Source organism: Pongo abelii, chromosome 20, assembly GCF_028885655.2.
Source record: "Pongo abelii isolate AG06213 chromosome 20, NHGRI_mPonAbe1-v2.0_pri, whole genome shotgun sequence".
Taxonomy (NCBI): domain Eukaryota; kingdom Metazoa; phylum Chordata; class Mammalia; order Primates; family Hominidae; genus Pongo; species Pongo abelii.
Window position 1 is genome coordinate 12,800,055 of NC_072005.2, and position 19,394 is coordinate 12,819,448.

Sequence of the window (19,394 nt, forward strand, 5' to 3'; positions counted from 1 at the left end):
GAGTTCAAGAACACCCTGGCCAACATGGTGAAACCCCGTCTCTACTAACAATACAAAAATTAGTCAGGCATGGTGGCATGTGCAAGTGGTCCCAGCTACTCAGGAGGCTGAAGCAGGAAAATCCCTTGAATCCAGGAGGCAGAGGTTGCAGTGAGCCAAGATCATGCCACTGCACTCCAGCCTGGGCGACAGAGTGAGACTCCATCTCAAAAAAAAAAAAAAAAAAAAAAGCAACAACAACCAAAAAACAAAACCACCACACATTCACAGACACACAAAGGTGATCCTCACCTACCTCTGGTTGGTGCTATTGGTCACTCACACTTTAGTAAGAATGCAAGCCAAGCTTTTCTTTCTTTTTTTTTGAGATGGAGTCTTGCTTTGCTGCCCAGGCTGGAGTGCAATGGCATGATCTCAGCTCATTGCAACCTCTGTTTCCCAGGTTCAAGCGATTCTCCCACCTCAGCCTCCCGAGTAGCTGAGATTACAGGCATGTACCACCATGCCCTGCTAATTTTTGTATTTTTAGTAGAGGAGGGGTTTCGCCATGTTGGCCAGGCTGGTCTCAAACTCCTGACCTCAGGTGATCCACCCGCCTCAGCCTCCCAAAGTGCTGGGATTACAGGCGTGAGTCACCGTACCTGGCTGCTAAGCTTTTCTTAAAAGCAATGGGCTAAGCCTCTGGCCCACTTTCTCTCCCTCACCTTGGTGCCCAGAGCACAGCCAGGGCAGATTGAATGCCTTTATTTCTCTCAAATATAAAATCAGAGTCTCCCCAGGCAGCACATGAACTCCAGAGAGAGAATCAACGATAAGAATCACATTGCTAAAAAGAACAGGCCTATACCTACCTCCCGCCCTCCCTCCCCACCAATCTGGGAGAGGGAAGAGCAGAGATCATGGCCTCAAAGCTCTCGAGCAGCTGGCTGAAGCCCAGTGCTGGGCGCCACGTGAGTTGGAGGAAGCCAGGGTGGGTGGAGCCCAGGCTGGCTTGATTGTGAGGTCTGTCAGTGCTTGTCAGTGGGGCGAAGGTTCAGAGATGCCAGGCGTCCCAGGGTTCCACGGCGAGCATTGGTTGCCAGCCGCTGCTGTGCCAGGAATGACTGGGCATGGGCAGGCGCCCGCTCTTCTCCGGCTCGCTGCTGCAAGGCCATGCCCTTCAGGAGGAGTGGTTGGGGTCAGGTGTGCTCACAGGACCCCCCCACCAATACTCTACCCATGAGATCTTACAGCCCAGACCCCACACTTACCATATTATACCAGGCACTGATGAGCAGCTTTTCTTCCTGCTCCCGCTGACTTCGGCTTTTCTCAAAGTCCATCTGTCAAGGAGGCAAGTGTCAGGGGCCTAGATACGCTGGAGGCAGCGTAAAGGGACAAGGACACCCACCTCCAGGTGTCGGATGCGGACATCCCGTTCTCGGAGCTGTGTCCTCAGGGAATGGAGTTCTGGAGGTGCCCCTGCAGCTGGCCGCTGCTTGGGTTCCATGGTCTGCATGACCTACAGGTTGAGGAAGTCATAGCCAGGTGAATTTGGCCTTGAAACCCCCTGGGACATACTGGGGTGTGTGCATTCATTCTTTCATTCATTATAGAGACAGAGTCCCTCTGTGTTGCCCAGGATGGTCTTGAACTCCTGGCATGAAGCAATTCTCCTGCCTTAGCCTCCCAAAGTGTCGAGGTTACAAGCATGAGCCATTGTGCCCATCCATCCAGTACTTTATTTTTATTTTTGTGATGAAGTCTGGCTCTGTTGCCCAACCTGGAGTGAAATGGCACAATCTCAGCTCACTGCAACTTTTGCCTCCCAGGTTCAAGTGATTCTCCTGCCTCAGCCTCCCGAGTAGCAGGGATTACAGGTACATGCTACCACTCCTGGCTAATTTTTCTATTTTTCATAGAGACAGCGTTTCGCCATGTTGGCCAGGCTGGTCTCAAACTCCTGACCTCAAGGGATCAGCTGCCTTAGCCTCCCAAAGTGCTGGGATTAGCGGCATGAGCCACTGTGCCTGGCTGTGCAGTACTTTTTTTTTTTTTTTTTTTTTGAGATGGACTCTTGCCCTGTTGCCTAGGCTGGAGTGCAATGGCACAATCTTAGCTAACTGCAACCTCTGCCTCCCGGGTTCAAATTATTTTCCTGCCTCAGCCTCCTGAGTAGCTGGGATTACAGGCACCCACCACCATGCCCAGCTAATTTTTGTATTTTTAGTAGAGATGGGGTTTCACCATGTTGGCCAGGCTGGTCTCGAACTCCTGACCTCATGTTCCGCCTGCCTTGACCTCCCAAAGTGCTGGGATTACAGGCGTGAGCCACGGCACCCGGCCAGCTGTGCAGTACTTCAATGTGACAATCAGTAGCAGTGGGGAACCATGCAGAAGTCTGTCTTATGGTGGGGTATGACAGGTATGAGTTGGGGGCACAGATGTGCAAGCAGAAGGTTTGATTCAATAGGAGGCACAAAAAGGAAGAAGCCAGGGCAGGCAACTCGTGGGAACACCCAGTGTCCTCACCATGCGGGCCTTGTCCACGTAGCGGCGGTATCGCTCCTCCATAGCCCGCAAGTCCGCGTCCTTCTTCTGCAGGTTCTGCTGCAGCTCCTCGATCCGCCGGGCTGCTGGCGGAAGAGGTGGCCCATCAGCTCCACGCTGCTGGGCTCTGGGATCTCCCCACCCTCTGGTCACTAGGTCCCACTTACTGCTGCTGTCAGTGGGTGGCTCCAGCTCCTCAATGTACTCCCGCTTCCTCTGCAACTCCAGATCTGCCTCATGAAGCTTCTGCCTGTGGACCGGGGATGAGCAGCAGTGGGCTGACCTCCGAGCTGGCTTCTCTTTTGTCCCAGTGGTAGCCGCAGACCTCCCCGCCAGCCAGAAGTGTCCCTACATGGCCACAGAGCCCTCTCTGCCTGCCCCTCATGCCTGGGGGCTGTGTGCCCTGGTCCCACCAGCTCCACAGCTATCAGAGCCACAACCCTCCGCACCCTTAGCAGGTGTCCCCTGGAACAGCCCCCTGCTGTCCACTTCTTCCCATCCCAAAGCTCCCAAGTTGGTTCAGCCACCATCTTCCCTTGCTAGCTTCTTCTACTCTCAACCACTCCATCCAGCAGCCAGGGATCTTTCTAGAATACAAATCTTTCAATAGCAGACAGGTAAAAGAAAAGAAAGAAGGCCAGGCGCGGTGGCTCATGCCTGTAATCCTAGCACTTTGGGAGGCCAAAGCGGGTGGATCATCTGGGGTCAGGAGTCCGAGACCAGCCTGGCCAACAAGATGAAACCCCGTCTCTACTAAAAATATAAAAAATCAGCCAGGCTTGGTGGCACACGCCTAAGAAACTCCCCACTAATGTCAAATCCATGCCCCCATCAGGAGTGCCCTCTTTCTGCGACTTACAAATGTTCCTCCAGCTTCCTTTTCAGCAAAATGGACTGGGAGAGAGAAGAGGCAAGGTGAGTGGGGGGTTCAGAGAGGCCCTAATTCTTCCTTCCCAGGGTGAGGGTAGGGGGTGCCATCCTGGGCCCGTGGTACTTACAATGGCCTGTATGGGGCATCGGGCAGCATGGGAGAGAGAGGAGGGTTACTTCGGGGCACAAGGGAGGGCCAGGCTGGGAGGTGGTGGGTGACACTCACGTCTTCAGTCTTGCCCCCCTGCTCCTGCAGGGCTTTCTGCAGGTCCTCCACCTGGGCCCGCAGCTCGGATAGCTGCTCCTGGTTCAGCCTGCGAGGGTGGGGGGCCGCTTAGTGCCTGTGCCCACTTTTGGCCCCCTCTGTCCCTGCTCTGCGCAGGTAGGTCCCCAGGCGCTCACCGGTGCTGCGTCTCCAACCCGTGGCGCGCGCGGTTGGCCTCCTCCAGGTGGCGCTGCAGCTCCTCCTGCCGCTCCCGGTCGGCCGCCTCCTGCCGGCACAGCCGCTTGTTCTCCAGCTGAAGCCGCAGGAGCGTCTCCCTGCAGACCCGGGAGGAGAGAGCAGGGCCAGGGTCGAGTCACCCTGCAGGCTCGCTGGGGCTCAGGGCGAGTGGAGCTAGGGGCGGGACAGAGCCCTGGGGAAGAGCCCAGCCAGACCATGGGGTTGGAGCACCGAGGACCTACTAGGGGTTCAGGCTCCCGGCCCAGGGTTAAAGTGGACGGAGCTCTAAGCTGGGGTAGGGGGTGGGGCTAGGCAGGGGCGGAGCTACAAGAGTGGATTCGAACAGCTGGGATGGGACTGCTGGAAAGCGGGAAGCAGAAATGGGAAGAACTAGGATGGGACAGTTCTTCGGGGTTTTTTTGTTTGTTTGTTTGGTTAGTTTTGGCTTTTTGTTTGTTTGTTTGTTTGTTTGAGATGGAGTCTCGCTCTGTCGCCCAGGCTGGAATACAGTGGCACGATCTCGGCTCACTGTAACCTCTGCCTCCCAAGTTCAAGCGATTCTCCTGCCTCAACCTCCCGAGTAGCTGGGACTACAGGCGCGTACCACCACGCCCGGCTAATTTTTTGTATTTTTAGTAGAGACGGGGTTTCACCGTGTTAGCCACGATGGTCTCGATCTCCTGCCCTTGTGATCCGCTCGCCTTGGCCTCCCAAAGTGCTGGGATTACAGGCGTGAGCCACCGCGCCCGGTCGTTTTTGGGGTTTTTTAATCATTTTTATTTTGTAGAGAGGGCCACTATGTTGCCCAAGCTGCTCTCAAACTCCTGGGCTCAAGTGATCCTCCAGCTTCGGCCTTCCAAAATGCTGGGACTTAGAGGCGTGATCCACCGTGCCTGGCCTGGGGTGGGAGAGTTAATCCCGGTAGGGCACAGGGGACTGAAACTCACAGAGGCTACACTAACAGGGGTGGACGCTGGGGGAAAGGATCAAAGTCAGCGGGGCTAGGACATGGGATTTTTGTGCAGGAAGTGGAGCCAGGTGTTGGATATAATTTGTGTACTAAGGATAGACCCTTGAGAGGCAAAGTCATCTGGTAGGGCTGGACAGAGCCAAATCAGGAGTAAGTGGACCTAGGAGCCCGGCTAGCACCTGGAGCTGAGACCAAGCAACCGGGGCTAGTAGAAGGTGGGAGGGCGGAGGCGGGACTGAGGGCGGGCCTTGGCAGGCCTGGGTGGGGCTAGAGTTTTGAGTGACCCCAGGATACCTGAGCTCCGCAGGCAGGATCTCCGCGGCTAAGTTATCCACGGGTGGGGAGGTGGGATCCAGTGAGGGATCTGAAGAATGGGAGAAAAGTCTTCAGGTCTCTTCGCATCCCCTGTCCCCGCCCCTAGGGTCTTCTTCCCAAGGATCATCTTTTGGGGCTTCAAGTTCAGCCAACAGCCTGGCTTGACACAAGCTCCATCCCCAGCTTGACAGAGAACCGGGAGGGTTGGCCTGACTTTTTAGCCTTTGCTCCACCCTGAGACCCTAAGCCTCTCTCTTCAATTTGACCGTGTCACCTCTTTCTGGTCACCTCCAGCCTGGCCTAGCTCTGTCCCCAACCTAGACATGCACTGGGACACAACCTGTTCTGCCCAAACAGTACACCAGGACAGGTAAGACCCCGGGATGGGGCTTCATCTCACCGGCCTGGGTCAACCCCCGCGGCTGCAGCTGGGCGCAGCACAGCTCCTCATTGGCCTCCCGCAAGGAGTCCCGCTCCGCCAACAGCCGCTGCAGGGACAGGGTATAAGACACCCCACAGGTCAGGCTCGGCCTCTTGGGAAATGAGCTACCCCAGAATTGGCAGGGTGGGGCTTGGGCAGTGGGACCTCAGCCTCACCTCCTTCTCCTTTGTCACCGACTCATACTTTTCCTCCAGGTTGCGGCATTCAAATAGCCATTTCTCGGCCTTCATGGCCTCCTCCTGCCGCTGGCCCTGCAGTTCCTGCACCTGAACACAGAGAGAGGAGGAATAAGGACTGCAGGGATGGGAGCGGGGCAGGGGCTGAGTACAAATGGTCCCCGATCCAGGATGGTTTGACTTATGATTTTTTTGACTTTACTATGATGCTTTCAGCTGTGTATGTTTTTTACTTGTTTTTTTTAGAGACAGGGTCTTGCTCTGTTGCCCTGGCTGATCTCAAACTCCTGGCCTCAAGCAATCCTCCCACTTCAGCCTCCCAAAGCACTGGGATTACAGGTGTGAGCCATTGCACCCAGCCAACCGTGAATGTTAATAGTAAGAACCCATACAACCATTCTGTTTTTCAATTGCAATGAATTAGTCTTCAATAAATTGCATTATATAGTCAACGTTTTATTATAAAATAGGCTTTATGGTAGATGATTTTGCCAAACTAGTCTAAGATAAGTTTTCTGAGCATGTTTAAGGTAGGCTAGGCTAAGCTGTGATGCTCGGTAGGTAAGGTATGTTCAATGGATTTTCTTTTTTAAAAAAAATTTAAAAATTTTTGTTTTTTGAAAACAGATGGGATCTCGCTATCTTGACCAGGCTGTTCTCGAACTGCTGGCCTCAAGCGATCTCCCATCTCAACCTCCCAAAGTGCTGGGATTGTAGGCATGAGTCACCACGCCCAGCTCTCTTTTTCTTTTTCTTTTTTTAATATCTTTTACTTTTTTCTTTTGAGACAGAGTCTCCCTCTCTCAACCAGGCTGGAGTGCAGTGATGCGATCTTGGCTTACTGCAACTTCCACCTCCCAGGTTCAAGCGATTCTCGTGCTTCAGCTTTCTGGGTAGCTGGGATTATAGGCGCACGCCACCAGCCCGGCTAATTTTTTTTTTTTTTTTTTTTTTTTTTTTTTTTTTTTTTGAGACAGAGTCTCGCTCTGTCGCCCAGGCTGGAGTACAGTAGCACGATCTCGGCTCACTGTAAGCTCCGCCTCCCGGGTTCACACCATTCTCCTGCCTCAGCCTCTCAAGTAGCTGGGACTACAGGCGCCCACCACCACGCCCGGCTAATTATTTGTATTTTTAGTAGAGACGGGGTTTCACCGTGTTAGCCAGGATGGTCTCGATCTCCTGACCTCCCAAAGTGCTGGGATTACAGGCGTGAGCCACCACGCCCAGACTAATTTTTGTATTTTTAAGTAGAGACAGGGTTTCGCTATGTTGGCCAGGATGGTCTCAAACTCCTGGCCTCAAGTGATGTGGGGTGGTTACAGAAGGAGTTATGGGGTGCCCGCCTTGGCCTCCCAAAGCGCTGGGATTACAGGCACGAGCCACCGCACCCGGCCTTTTTCTTTGGTTTGAGTCAGGGTCTCACCCTGTCACCCAGGCTGGAATGCAGTGATGCAGCCACAGCTCACTACAACCTCGAAATCCTGGGCTCAACTGATCCTCCGGGCTCAGCCTCCCAAAGCGCTGGGATACCAGGCCTGGTCTTTATGCATTTTAGGATATTTTCAATTTACCACGAGTTTTGTTACATGGGTAGGTAACCCCAAGTAAATCAAGCAGCATGGTGAAGGGGCGGGCATCAAAGAATTTAGAGGGGCGGTACTTAAGGGAAGGGAAGGGAAAGGCTGGGCTTACTAACCCAGACAGAAGAGCAGCCTGGGTGGAGGGAAGAGGCCCGGAGGGCGTGGCCTACGTACAAGTAAGGGAGGGCATCAGGGGTGGGTGAAGGGCGGGCCAACGGCGAGGGACTTGCTGCCAGGGGCGGGGCCCCGGCCGTAACCCCGCCCCCGCCGCACCTGCCGCCGCTGCGCCTCCAGCTGGGCGCGCAGGGAGCCGGCTCGGCGCAGCTCATCCTCCAGCTGCCGCGTGCGCTCGGCGTGGCCGGCGTTGCGTTCCTCCAGCTGCCGCACCTGCCGCCGCAGCTCCCTCAGCTCGCCCAATCGGCGTCGGCAACTGGTCAGCGTGGCCTCCAGCTGCCCAGCACGCTCCGAGGACTGCCTAGGGGAGTGGGAGGGAAGGGGGAGGGCTGAGAGCTCTGATCAGGGGTCAGCGGGGATGTGGAGTGGCCCTTGGAGCAGAGGGTGTTGTTCAGCCTGAGGCTTTTGGGTTTAAGGTGAAGGGGTCATGAAAGTCGAGGGTCAGGTGTCAATCAGGGCCTGGAGCTGTTGAGAGTCATTACAGCAATGGTTAGCCCAGGGTTATAATCAGGTATCCCCTGGGGTGGAATGGTGGGGACACAGAGGGTGGGGTTATAGGGGGAGTGATGGGGGGCCTAGAGAGGTCTGAGCATCCAAGGACACCTTGGAGTCATTGGGGGAGCTATGGGACAAGAGGACTGTGGGGTCCTTAGAAGTGCAATTGGGGGGTACACTAGTACTTTTGCATTACAGAGATGCTATAGGGGCCCAGTGGAGCCCTTTGTGATTACAGAAGGCACAGTAGAGTCAAAAGGGGTTGCAAAGTAATTGCACTGTGGAGTCCTGGAAGGTACCATGGGATCCAGGGGCATTATGAAGCCCAAAACGTGCAATGGGATCTGCAGAGCATTGTAGGGGAGGTTCTTGTGTTTTGGGGGGCCACAGGGATGCTATGGGGTCTTGGAAGCATACTGTGGGATTAAGAGGGGGGGCAGTGTGGGGTCCAGGGGATATGGTGGAATTCAGGATAGTGCAATGTGGCCTTGGGCGTTCTGTAGGGCTCAGGGTGACACTGTGGAGTCCAGGGGGCATATTGGGGGTTCACTGGGCATGTGGAAATTACAGAGCTGCTATGGCATCAGAGGGGAACTCTGGAAACAGGTTTACCTCCCGCCCCCCGTGATGGGGACCCAGGAACCCACCACTCACCGTAGTTCATCCATCTCATCCTTCAGGGCCTGTGCCTCCTGGGCCAGGCTGGTCAGCGCCTGGTTCCGGTGCTGCAGCTCCGCAACCTCCCTCTCCAGCTCTGCACAGCGCAGGCGCTCATCCTCCCTGCCACTCTCCAGCCTGGGGGTGTTGGGGGAAGAGCACATGAGGGGGCTGCCCTCCCCTGGTCCCCTGGCTTGCCTGGCCCAGTTCCCAGCTGACCACACCTGAAGTTCTCCTCCTGCAACTGCTCCAGCTGGGATTGCAGCAGCAGCAGCTTCTTGGCAGTGAGACCTGGGGTACCCTCGCCTTCAGGCCGGCCCACCCGCTCCCGCAGCACTGCATTCTCTTGCGCCAGGCTCTGCTTCTCCTCTGACAGGAGCATCAGCTGCGGGCAGGGCAGAAAGATGAGCCTGGGCTTGGAGAGGTGCTACTCAAGTGACCCTGCTCCACCTCGGGCCCTACCTGCCGCTCCAGATCCAGACAGCGCTGCTGTAATTCGTCCCCCTCCTCAGCCTCCTCACTTAGGAAATAGTACCTGCGGGACTGCGGAGATGAGGGGGAAGAGGAACTCAGGGATTCAGGAGAAGGAAGGGGGGAGGGAGGCTGAGATCTCTAGAGGCCAAATGGAGGGGGCCAAGAAACCCTCAGGATTGAAAAGAGGGCTGGCGCCGGGTGCAGTGGCTCACGCCTATAATCCCAGCTCTTTGGGAGGCTGAGGCGGGTGGGTTACCTGAGATCAGGAGTTCCAGACCAGCCTGGCCAACGTGGCGAACCCCTTCTCTACTAAAAACACAAAAATTAGCCGGGTGTGGTGGCGCGTGCCTGTAGTCCTGGCTACTCGGGAGGCTGAGGCAGGAGAATCACTTGAACCCAGGAGGCGGAGGTTGCAGTGAGCCGAGATCGTGCCACTGCACTCCAGCCTGGGTGACAGAGTGAGACTCCATCTCAAAAAAAAAAAAAAAAAAGAAAAGAAAACAGGGCTGAGATTGGAGACTGAAGGAAGAGCGATTCCAGAACACTGGAGACCTGGTACACGAAGTGGCTAGCACCCTGGAAGATGGGGGTGGCTTACAGGCTTAAGGACAAGCCCCTCCCCCTTAGGCAGCCCTCAGCATCTATCTGTAAGTGGGGTCTGGACCTTTAACAAGGTTAAGTCACAAGGTTAATCACAGCAAACTTATTCCCAACTCCGGGCCTTTGGATTTGCTGATCCCTGTGCCTGGAACACCTTTCCCCCAAATTTCTTACCTGGCTGTCAAAGTTGCCATATGTCTCTGGTGACAGGGAGTCAGGAGTGTCTTTGGTCATGAGCTGGGGAGTGGGAAGGGGCATTGTAATGAACTGGATATCTGAGGGCAGCCTTCAAAGTATCTACTATCCAACCTGAGAACCTCTCCATCCTCCCATCAAGGCCAGTTCTGCCCAATAACCCCAGCCCAGAGGCTGCCCTCCTGCCTCCAGCACAGAGGGAAGCCAGATCCCTTGAGCCTGCTAGATTGCTACTTAGAGCTGGGAGGAGCTGGCAGACACATGAGACAGAGATGTCTGGCCAGCTGAGTTCCAGGCAGAGTCCAGACCTTACCAGGGCAGGGCCTGTGCCCAGTTCCCTCTGCCCTAGAGATGTCCCTTCTCCTGACATTTTCCAATTGCACACTGAGTGCCCCCACCCACCTCCTGGATGGCTTCCATCACCACATGCTGAACCGATTCTTCCAGCGTCATGATTCTCTGGATGTGGTCTGGGGATCAAGGTGGGGGAGGCTGAGACCCAGGGGTGAGGTGGGGAGGAAGGAGGATTTCCTCAGGCCAGCCCCTGGGGACCCCCTAAGCTCCCCATACCCTGCTTTTTCTCGCAACTGATGGCACAGCCCAGCACCAGCTGAAGCAGCTTGCCGAGCTCTGCCGGGTCTGAGAACTCTCCAATGAGGCTCACATCTGGGAGATGCTCTTCTGACACAGGATGCGCCAGGACCTGGGGAGAAGGGGGTGTCAGGGGCTCATGGGCCCACCCTTATCCCAACTCAACCCCCTGAATCCCTTTACAGTTACTCACATCCTGGGAGTACTCTACTAGGCTCCGTAAGACCATCTTCAGATTGCTGACCTAGGGAGGAACAAGGAGCTGTGGACAAGTTCAGAGGCCTCCCACTCTGAATCTGTACATCCCATCCTTTCTCCACCTCACTTCTCCTTCCCTGCTCATCTCATCCTATTCTGTCTGTGTGTGCGCCTTCCTCTAGGGGTGACCTGTCTGGCTGTCTGCCCCTTTTGTCTGCCTGTCTGCCCCTTTTGTCTGCCTGACCATCTTTCTTTCTTTTTTTTTTTTTTTGCTTTAGTTTTTTAAGACGGGGTCTCGCTCTGTCACCCAGGCTGGAGTGCAGTGGTGCAATCTTGTCTCACTGCAGCCTCGACCTCCTGGGGTCAAGCAATCCTCCTATCTCTGCCTCCCTAGTAGCTGAGACTACAGGCATATGCCACCACAATTGACTACTTTTTTTTATTTGTAGAGAGGAGGTTTTGCTATGTAGCCCAGGCTGGTCTCAAGCTCCTGAGCTCAAGCAGTCCTCCCACCTCAGCCTCCAAAAGTGCTGGGATTACAGGCATGAGCCACTGTGCCTGGCCTGCCTGACCATCTTCCTTCATATGTCTCCAGAACCAAGTCACTTCTCACCACCTGCCCCACCATCCTTCAGCCCTACCCATCCATCCTTACCTCTCACCTGGATTAATGCACCAGCTGCCTCTCCTCTTCCACTTTTGCTGCCTACATTTTATTTCTCTCCATGCAGCCAGAGGGAGCTTTATAAAGCCCAAGCCAGGTTGCATCTTTGCTCTGCTAAAACCCTGCCTTGACTTTCCACAGCACTTAAAAATAGAATCCACACCCCCACCATGGCCTGCCAGGCCCCTGATGACCTCATCTCCTACAAATCTTGCCCTCTTGCTCTGTTCTGCCCTCTCTGCCATTCCTCCATCACACCCAGTTTATTCCCAAATCACGGCCTTTACATCTGCTATTCCCTATGCCTGGAACACCATTCCCCCAAATTTCACTTGGAGATTAACTCATCTGATGTAATCAGCCACCCATGCCCTCATTGCTCTCTCTCAAAGCCCTGCTTTTTTGTTGTCTTCACAGAACTATTGGCATCAAAAGTTTTTTCTTTTTTTCTTTTTTTTTTCTTCTTGAGACAGAGTCTTGCTCTGTTGCCCAGGCTGGAGTGCAATGGTTCGATCTCGGCTCACTGCAACCTCCACCTCCCAGGTTCAAGTGATTCTCATGTCTCAGCCTCCCAAGTAACTGGGATTACAGGTGCGCACCACCACACTCAGCTAATTTTTGTATTTTTAGTAGAGATGGGGTTTCAACATGTTGGCCAGGCTGGTCTTGAACTCCTGGCTCCAAGTGATCCACCCACTTTAGCCTCTCAAAGTGTTGGGATTACAGGCATGAGCCACTGCACCCAGCCTGGAAGTTTTTTTATGGTTGTGTATGTGTTGCTTGTCACTAGAATGATGGCTGTATGGGGCAGGTTTTTGTCTGTGTTATTCCTTGCTGAATGCCCAGGCCTGGCACAGGGTGAGTACTCCATAGATGAATGGATGAACAAATGGTTGATCACCAGACATCTGTCCCTCTTCCTGCCCATCACCCAGGACATGTGCCTAGCTGGCCCGTCCCTGGTCATCTCTTCACCAGTCTGTCCTCTAATCAGGAGTCCACTTGTCACCTTCAGCTTCCAGTTGGGACCTGGATCTTCCGAGATGCCCTGGAGCCATGCCTCGTTGAACCAGGAGGGGTCTCTGGGGGCGAGAAGGTGGGATGAGCAGACTGGGGGACACTTTTGGGATCCTCCCCCTCAGCTCCACTCACATCTGGTTTAGCACATAGGCTACGGCAAGGCCGCTGCTCAGGTCCTGAGGGCTGGCACAGGGAGACGGAACGTGGAACGTCTGTAACTGAGGGGTAAAGGAAAGGACAACGGAGAGAGTTAGGGCCTGGGAGCGCCGAACCACTCCCCTTTTGCAGACTTTTCCAGTCAGCGAACCTCACATGGTGGGGCGGGCGCTGCTCCGCCACAGCAGCTCTGCGAGGGACTGGCTTCTGCTCACCTGAGACCGGAGGGGGCGTGGCCTCACTTCACCTCTGCCCAACAAACCCTGCGCGTCCAGGCCAGGGCGGTATCGCGAGTCACCTGGGCCCCACAGGCACCACGTGACCAGGCCAATTCACCTGTGTCCTCGCCCCACGTGAACCAACCACAGAGGGGCGGGGCCTCACCTGTCCTTTCCACGCAGACTTGCCACGTGACGGGGGCGGGTGCTCGGGCCAGAGTCCAACGGTCCAGCAAGCCGACGACCCCGCACCTCCCAGCCCCAGCACCAAGAGACTGACCGAACCAGGGCCAGGGATCCCGGGCAAGAGGAGCGGGCGCTCACCTTCCCCTAGCCCCGCCCCACGACCTACCCAGGTGAGCAGAGACCCGCATAGCTCAGCTTTGTCCACGCTCATGGCTCCCGATCGGATTCAATCCAGGCCACGGAGCCCCGGCGCCGCAGCCGCCTCCGGGTCCGCCACCAGCGAGCGCCCGCAGCCCCGACCTCCCGCTCGGCCTAGAGCGCCGCCCCGCCCCGCCCCCTAGGCGCAGGCCCCGCCCCGCCCCCAAGCCCAGGCTCCGCCTCAGTAACGTAATCTCCTTCCCACGCCCGCTCTTGCCTCCAGCCCCGCCATCTTGGATCCGGGCACGGTTCGGGCGCCCGCCCTGCCGCTAGGGGTCAGCCTGGCCCAGCCTTGGGCATCCGAGGGTGGTCCCACCTCCCCTCCTCGCCCAGGCCCTTTTTGGGGTGGGAGGTCCTCAAGATCCTTTTGAGACGGAGGTGCTCCACCCTGTTACACAAGCGCATTCAGGTCTTTTCCCTGCAACTTAAATAAATTCTTGTGTCTAACCACTTTATAATCGGAGCCTTTGTGCGGGGAGGGGCGAGCCCTGGCACTTTCTATGGACTGGGAGAAGGGATGCTAAAGGGGTTTTCCCGCCGGACGCGGTGGCTCTCGACTGTAATCCCGGTATTTTGGAAGGCCTAGGAGGGAGAATTAATTTGGCCAGAAGTTGGAGACCAGCCTCTCTTCAAAAAATTTAAAAATTAGCCAGGTAGCGGTGGCTCACGCCTGTAATCCCAGCACTTTGGGAGGCCGAGGCGGGCGGATCACGAGGTCAGGTGTTCGAGACCAGCCTGGCCAACATGGTGAAACCCTGTCTCTGCTAAAAATACTAAAAATTAGCTGGGCGTGGTGGCGCACGCCTGTAATGTCAGCTACTCGGGAGGCTGAGGCAGGAGAATCGCTTGAACCCTGGAGGCGGAGGTTGCAGTCAGCCGAGATCATACCACTACACTCCAGTGGGGCAACAGTGCAAGACTCCTTATCAAAAAAAAAAAAAATTAGCCAGGCATGTTGGCGTGTTTCTGTGGTCCTAGCTCCTAGCTCTACAGAGGCTGAGGTGGGAGGATGGCTTGAGCCCAGGAGATCGAGACTGCAGTGAGCCGTGATAGGGCCACTGCACTCCAGTCTGGGTGACAGAGCAAGACCCTGTCTCAAAAAAATAACAATAAAAATTTAAAAATAGGGCCGGGCGCAGTGGCTCACGTCTGTAATTCCAGCACTTTGGGAGGCTGAGGCAGGCGGATCACGAGGTCAGGAGATCGAGACCATCCTGGCTAACACGGTGAAACCCCTTCTCTACTGAAAATACAAAAAATTAGCCGGGCATGGTGGCACGCGCCTGTAGTCCCAGCTACTCGGGAGGTTGAGGCAGGAGAATAGCTTGAACCCGAGAGGCGGAGGTTGCAGTGAGACGAGATCGCGCCACTGCACTCCAGCCTGGGCGACAGAGCGAGACTCTGTCTCAAAAAAAAAAAAAAAAAAAAAAAAAAAGGCCTGGCGCGATGGTTCACATCTGTAATCCCAGCACTTTGGGAGGTCGAGGAGGGAGGACTGCTTGAACCCAGGAGTTCGAGAACAGCCCTGGCAACACAGCGAGACTCCGTCTCTACAAAAATATAATAAAAAATAAAAGTAGCTGGGCGTGGTGGCACGCGCCTATTCCCAGCTACTCCAGAGACTGAGGTGGGAGGATCGCTTGAGTCCGGGAGATCAACGCTGCAGTGAGCCGTGGTCGCGCCACTGCACTCCATCCTGGACGTCAGGAGGAAGACCCTGTCTCAAGAAATAAATAAATGAAGGGATCCTCCCTGCATTATTGACCGCAGGAGTAGATAAGGGGACATGGGTATGGTCCTAGGTCGAGGAAAGGTCAGTTAGACACATGTCCTGGCTGATGGATAGGCACCCTTGCCCAGCCTGGATCCGTCTTCCACGATATTCCCCCTGCGCCTTCCCCTCCCCAGATGCGCTCCCGGCATCCCCCCCACCTCAGAACCCAGGATTTGGCTGAAGCTGCCGCGTCGCCCGGGCCCACCAGGGGGCGCGGAGACCGCAGAACGCGGCCTAGGGGGAAGACTGTGCGCCCGCCCTGAGACCCCGGCTGGGGCGGTGGAGGGAGCTCAATGGAAAGTGATGGGAATTATAGTTAACAATAAAATTGCAGTCACCATGTATGGAGTGCTTACTGTATGCAGTCCCTGCGCTAAGCGATTTAAATACATAGACTATTGAATCTTCCCCATGTCTCTAGATGGCAAGTGCTGTTTTAATTCCCTGCTTTGCCAGCGAGAAAACAGAGGTTCCGAGTGGACCGGGTTTTGAGCGGAAGGGTGAAGCCCAGGCTCGCGCCCTATGACCCCAGGGTCCCTCGGCAACCCCTCCCCCGTAGACAGGCGGAGTAATGTGCACTAATTAGAGGTTATTAGCTGTACCCAGAGGGAGGGGCGGGCTCTGCATTGGGGGCGGGCCCAGATCGGAGGGGAGGGGCGCTGCTCCCACCCACCCAGAAGATCCTGGCGCCAGAGACCTTGCCCCAGAGCAGGGTGGGCAAAGTGACAGCTGCTCCCCGCGCGCATCGCACGAACGCAGTCACTCACCCCCAGACACCCGATTACAGCCCACTCATGCGCAGCCGTACGCACCCGGGGGCCTCGGATGCTCGTCCATATCCCCACAACCTCCTCCCGCGTGGTTTTCCAGACTCCAGCCCCTAGGAGCGGGTGGAGAGGATAGTGGGGGAAGGGGACAAGGGCCGGCAGCGCTGGCTTCCGGACTGGGCTGTCTTCCGGCGGTCGTGGGAACAGCTGCCGTTGGCTCCCCCACCTCGCATTCACCAGAGGAGAGGGTGCTGCCAATACAGGGAAACAGGGCCACCCCGTTCCCAGGTAGCAATGGGAGGTGAGCCAGGAACCACAGCTGTTACAAGCATGGGTGGCTGGACATACTGAGATCACCGCATTAGAGCGGGGGTCGCAGGGATTTTGATGTTTAGGGGAAATCTGGAAATCCAAATATTTAGGCAAATTGACTTAAATTGTGCTAATGTTGGCGTGATGTTGTGGGCGTCCCAGATGTTCGGGGAGCCAGGAGTCCGAAGACTTAAGGAAAAGTCTGGGTGTGCTCAATTTGGGGGAGGAGCATAACCCTCCATTTTGCAGCGGCAGGGAGTCCCACATTTGGGGAAAAGCAGTGAGCTTCTATGTCGGCAGGGAAGACAGCAGCAATCTCTGTTTTGAAACACAGGGAGCCCCGCTGTGCGGAGATCCAGGCACCTTTAATTCAGCAAGAGGGGCTGAAAAACCTTCCACATTTTGGAAGAAGGATCCAAACCCCTGTTTTAGGTAAAGAGAGCCCCCAGCGTTTTGGGGGATGGTCTGAAGGTCGCCATTTGTAGGGACACAGAGCCCTGGTGTGCAGGTCTGGGCCAGCAGCCCCCAGCTGGATTGGGGAGCCCACCCCCTCTACTGGTTTCCAGGAACAGCTGGGCCCAGCCTGGGTTGTACTGCTGGGAAGCGGCTGACTCAACCCCTCCCTGTGGCCACAGCTGGATCCCGGCCTGCCCCCTCCAGCGTTCACATCTGGGCAGGGACCCAGTCTTCATCAGGGCTGGGAAGGGGACCCTCAGTCCCACAACTGGAGAACAGTGCCCCTCTGCCACTCCTCTGGCTGACCACAGCCACTGGGTGGACTCCATGCATCATTACCATGGAGGACTCTGGTAGGCCCCCTACAGCCCAGATATTAACATCCTGCCAGGAACTCCTAGCCAGTCCCCCCTCCCTGTGTCTGTGTGTGTCTGAGTCCATGTGAAATGTGCTAGGTTTATTTATTTATTTATTTATTTATTTATTTATTTATTTATTTATTGAGAGAAAGGGTTTTGCTATGTTGCCCAGGATGGTCTCGACCTCCTGACTTCAAGTAATCCTCCTGCCTCTGCCTCCTAAAGTGCTGGGATTTCAGGTGTGAGCCACCGCGCCTGGCCAAATGTGCTGGTCTTTGTAGGTGTGAGATGGAGGATCTGTGACTGTGTGTACACGGGCATGTGTCCTGCATCCATTGTGTCATAAGGCCTTGGAGTTTGTGCAACAAGCTGTGCCTGATTTGATGTGGGGGAGGGTTGCTTTCAGGGACTGGGGGAGGGGAAATTTGTAACATCCTTGTCTGTAACATCCAGGCTGGGGCCGGGCTTAGTGGCTCACACCAGTAATCCCAGCACTTTGGGAGGTCAAGGCAGGCAGATCACTTGAGGTCAGGAGTTCAAGACCAGCCTGGCCAACATAGTGAAACCCTGTCTCTACTAATAATACAATAATCAGCCAGGCATGGTGGTGAGCGCCTGTAATCCCAGCTACTCAGGAGGTTGAGGCAGGAGAATTGCTTGAACCTGGGAGGCGGAGGTTGCAGTGAGCCGAGAACACGCCATTACACTCTAGCCTAGGTAACAAAGCAAGACTCCATCTCAAAAACAACAACAACCAAAAAAAGCCATCCAGATTTTAGTGTGACTAGGGAACCTCTAGTGTGTGCCCCTGTGTATCTCTGTATGGTCCAGGCAGAGTTTGGGTGGGGCTCTCTCACTCCAATTGCATCTTCATGTGTTGTGTATCTGTGTCTACTATATACGTCTATATGAGACCTCACTTTGGGTCTATATCTGTGTCATTCTTTTTCTTTTTTTTCTTTTTTTGAGATGGAATCTGGCTCTGTCACCCAGGCTGGAGTGCAGTGGCGCGATCTCGGCTCACTACAAGCTCCACCTCCCGGGTTCACGCCATTCTCCTGCCTCAGCCTCCCGAGTACCTGGGACTACAGGCGCCCGCCATCATGCGCGACTAATTTTTTGTATTTTTAGTAGAGACGAGGTTTCACCGTGTTAGCCAGGATGGTCTCGATCTCCTGACCTTGTGATCCGCCCACCTCGGCCTTCCAAAGTGCTGGGATTACAGGCGTGAGCCACCGCGCCGGCCTTTTTTTTTTTTTTGAGACAGAGTCTCGGCCGGGCACGGTGGCCTTGTCTCTGTGACTGTATCCCATTTCGTGCCCCCTATTTGTGATAACAGGGGTCACGTGATGGCATGACTATCCTATGTGTCTGTATGTATCTCTGTGCCACCACAGTCACCATGGAAGAAGTGTGGCTGTGTGACAAATCAAGTCCTGGTGTGCAAGACTGTGTCCCTCCCTGTTCCTGTTTTTTTGGTTGTTGTTGTTGTTTTTTTTTTTTTTTTTTTTTTTGAGACGGGGGTCTCCTGTGTTGCCCAGGCTGGAGTGCAGTGGCACAATCACTGCTCAGTGCAGCCTTGAATTCCTGGCCTCAAGTGATCCTCTCGCCTCAACCCCCACATACCTGGGACTATAGACACGACTATAGGCATGCACCACCATGCCCAGCTCATTAAGAAAAAATATTTTTGTAGAGACAGGGGTCTTGCTATGTTGCCCAGGCTGGTCTTGAACTCCTGGCCTCAAGCGATCCTCTGGCCTTGGCCTCTCAAAATTCTGAGATTACAGGCCTGAGCCACTGCGCCCGTCCTATTTTGCTGGATGGGGTTGCTTTATCAGGATGTATCTGCCACCTACCTGTGTATGAATATGGCTCTGTTTGCGTCCCTATCACAAACGCTATGTGACTGACGTGCCTGCGTGATTGTCTGCGTCTCCATCCACGTGTGTCCGTGTTCGCTGCGAGGCTGGCTGGACTAGAATGGGTTGGTGCCAAGATGTGGCAGGTGTATCCTGCGTCCGTGTGACACTATGGGTCGGGGAGTTTGTTTGTGACCTTGTGTGTAGGGGGCGGGAAGTGGGAGTCGAAGTCACAGAGGACAGCAGGCTGCGCGGACGCAGTAATGTACGCAGGTGGCCTCCCGCCCCGCAGTTCTCCTCCGGGAGGCGCCCTCCCCGCGTTGCGGGGGCGCGTGCGTCGTGCGTGACGTGAGACACGACGGGGGTCGCTGCGTGCGTGGAACCCGACGCGGTCGTGCGTGCAAGCGCGGGGAGCGGGGGGAAGGGCGGGAGCTCTGCACTGGCTGCGTGCGCGCGTGCGTGGGCGGTGGCGGGGGCTGGGCGAGCGGAGGCGCGCAGGGCAGGACCAGCCCCGCCCGGCCGGGACCTTGGGGCGCCGGTGAAACCCGGGAGGGGGCCGCCGTTAACCCCTTCCTGCCCGATCCGAAACTTGTGGCCCCTCGACCGAGCGCCCGGGGGCTTCCCCAGCGCCCGACGGGAGGACAGTCCCTGTTGGGGGAGGGACCTTTCCCATGGAGCTGAGACCCCCCAGTTGCCATGGGAACCAGAGCTTCC

The 19,394-nt window shown here is 55.6% G+C and overlaps 1 protein-coding gene across 5 annotated transcripts; it reads right to left on the reverse strand.

Annotated features, from left to right (window-relative positions):
• Positions 1-728: 728 nt before the first annotated feature.
• HOOK2 (hook microtubule tethering protein 2) lies at positions 729-19,006 on the reverse strand. 5 transcript variants are annotated; one of them, XM_054539832.2, is made up of 22 exons: positions 18,678-19,006; positions 12,525-12,610; positions 12,382-12,454; positions 10,704-10,754; positions 10,490-10,622; positions 10,322-10,389; positions 9,899-9,961; positions 9,113-9,193; positions 8,875-9,035; positions 8,648-8,788; positions 7,598-7,799; positions 5,724-5,834; positions 5,527-5,614; positions 5,106-5,175; positions 3,802-3,939; positions 3,626-3,713; positions 3,389-3,423; positions 2,697-2,779; positions 2,512-2,615; positions 1,391-1,501; positions 1,251-1,322; positions 729-1,157 (listed from the first exon to the last, which is right to left on the reverse strand). In XM_054539832.2, the coding sequence occupies exons 4-22, from the start codon at positions 10,737-10,739 to the stop codon at positions 1,008-1,010; spliced, it is 1,935 nt and encodes a 644-aa protein (XP_054395807.1). In that variant the 5' UTR covers positions 10,740-10,754; positions 12,382-12,454; positions 12,525-12,610; positions 18,678-19,006; the 3' UTR covers positions 729-1,007. The 5 variants fall into 5 exon arrangements, with proteins under 5 accessions (XP_054395807.1, XP_054395806.1, XP_054395805.1 ...); XM_054539831.2 differs by lacking the exon at positions 18,678-19,006 and adding an exon at positions 15,692-15,864; XM_054539830.1 differs by lacking the exon at positions 18,678-19,006 and adding an exon at positions 15,737-15,841.
• Positions 19,007-19,394: the final 388 nt, after the last annotated feature.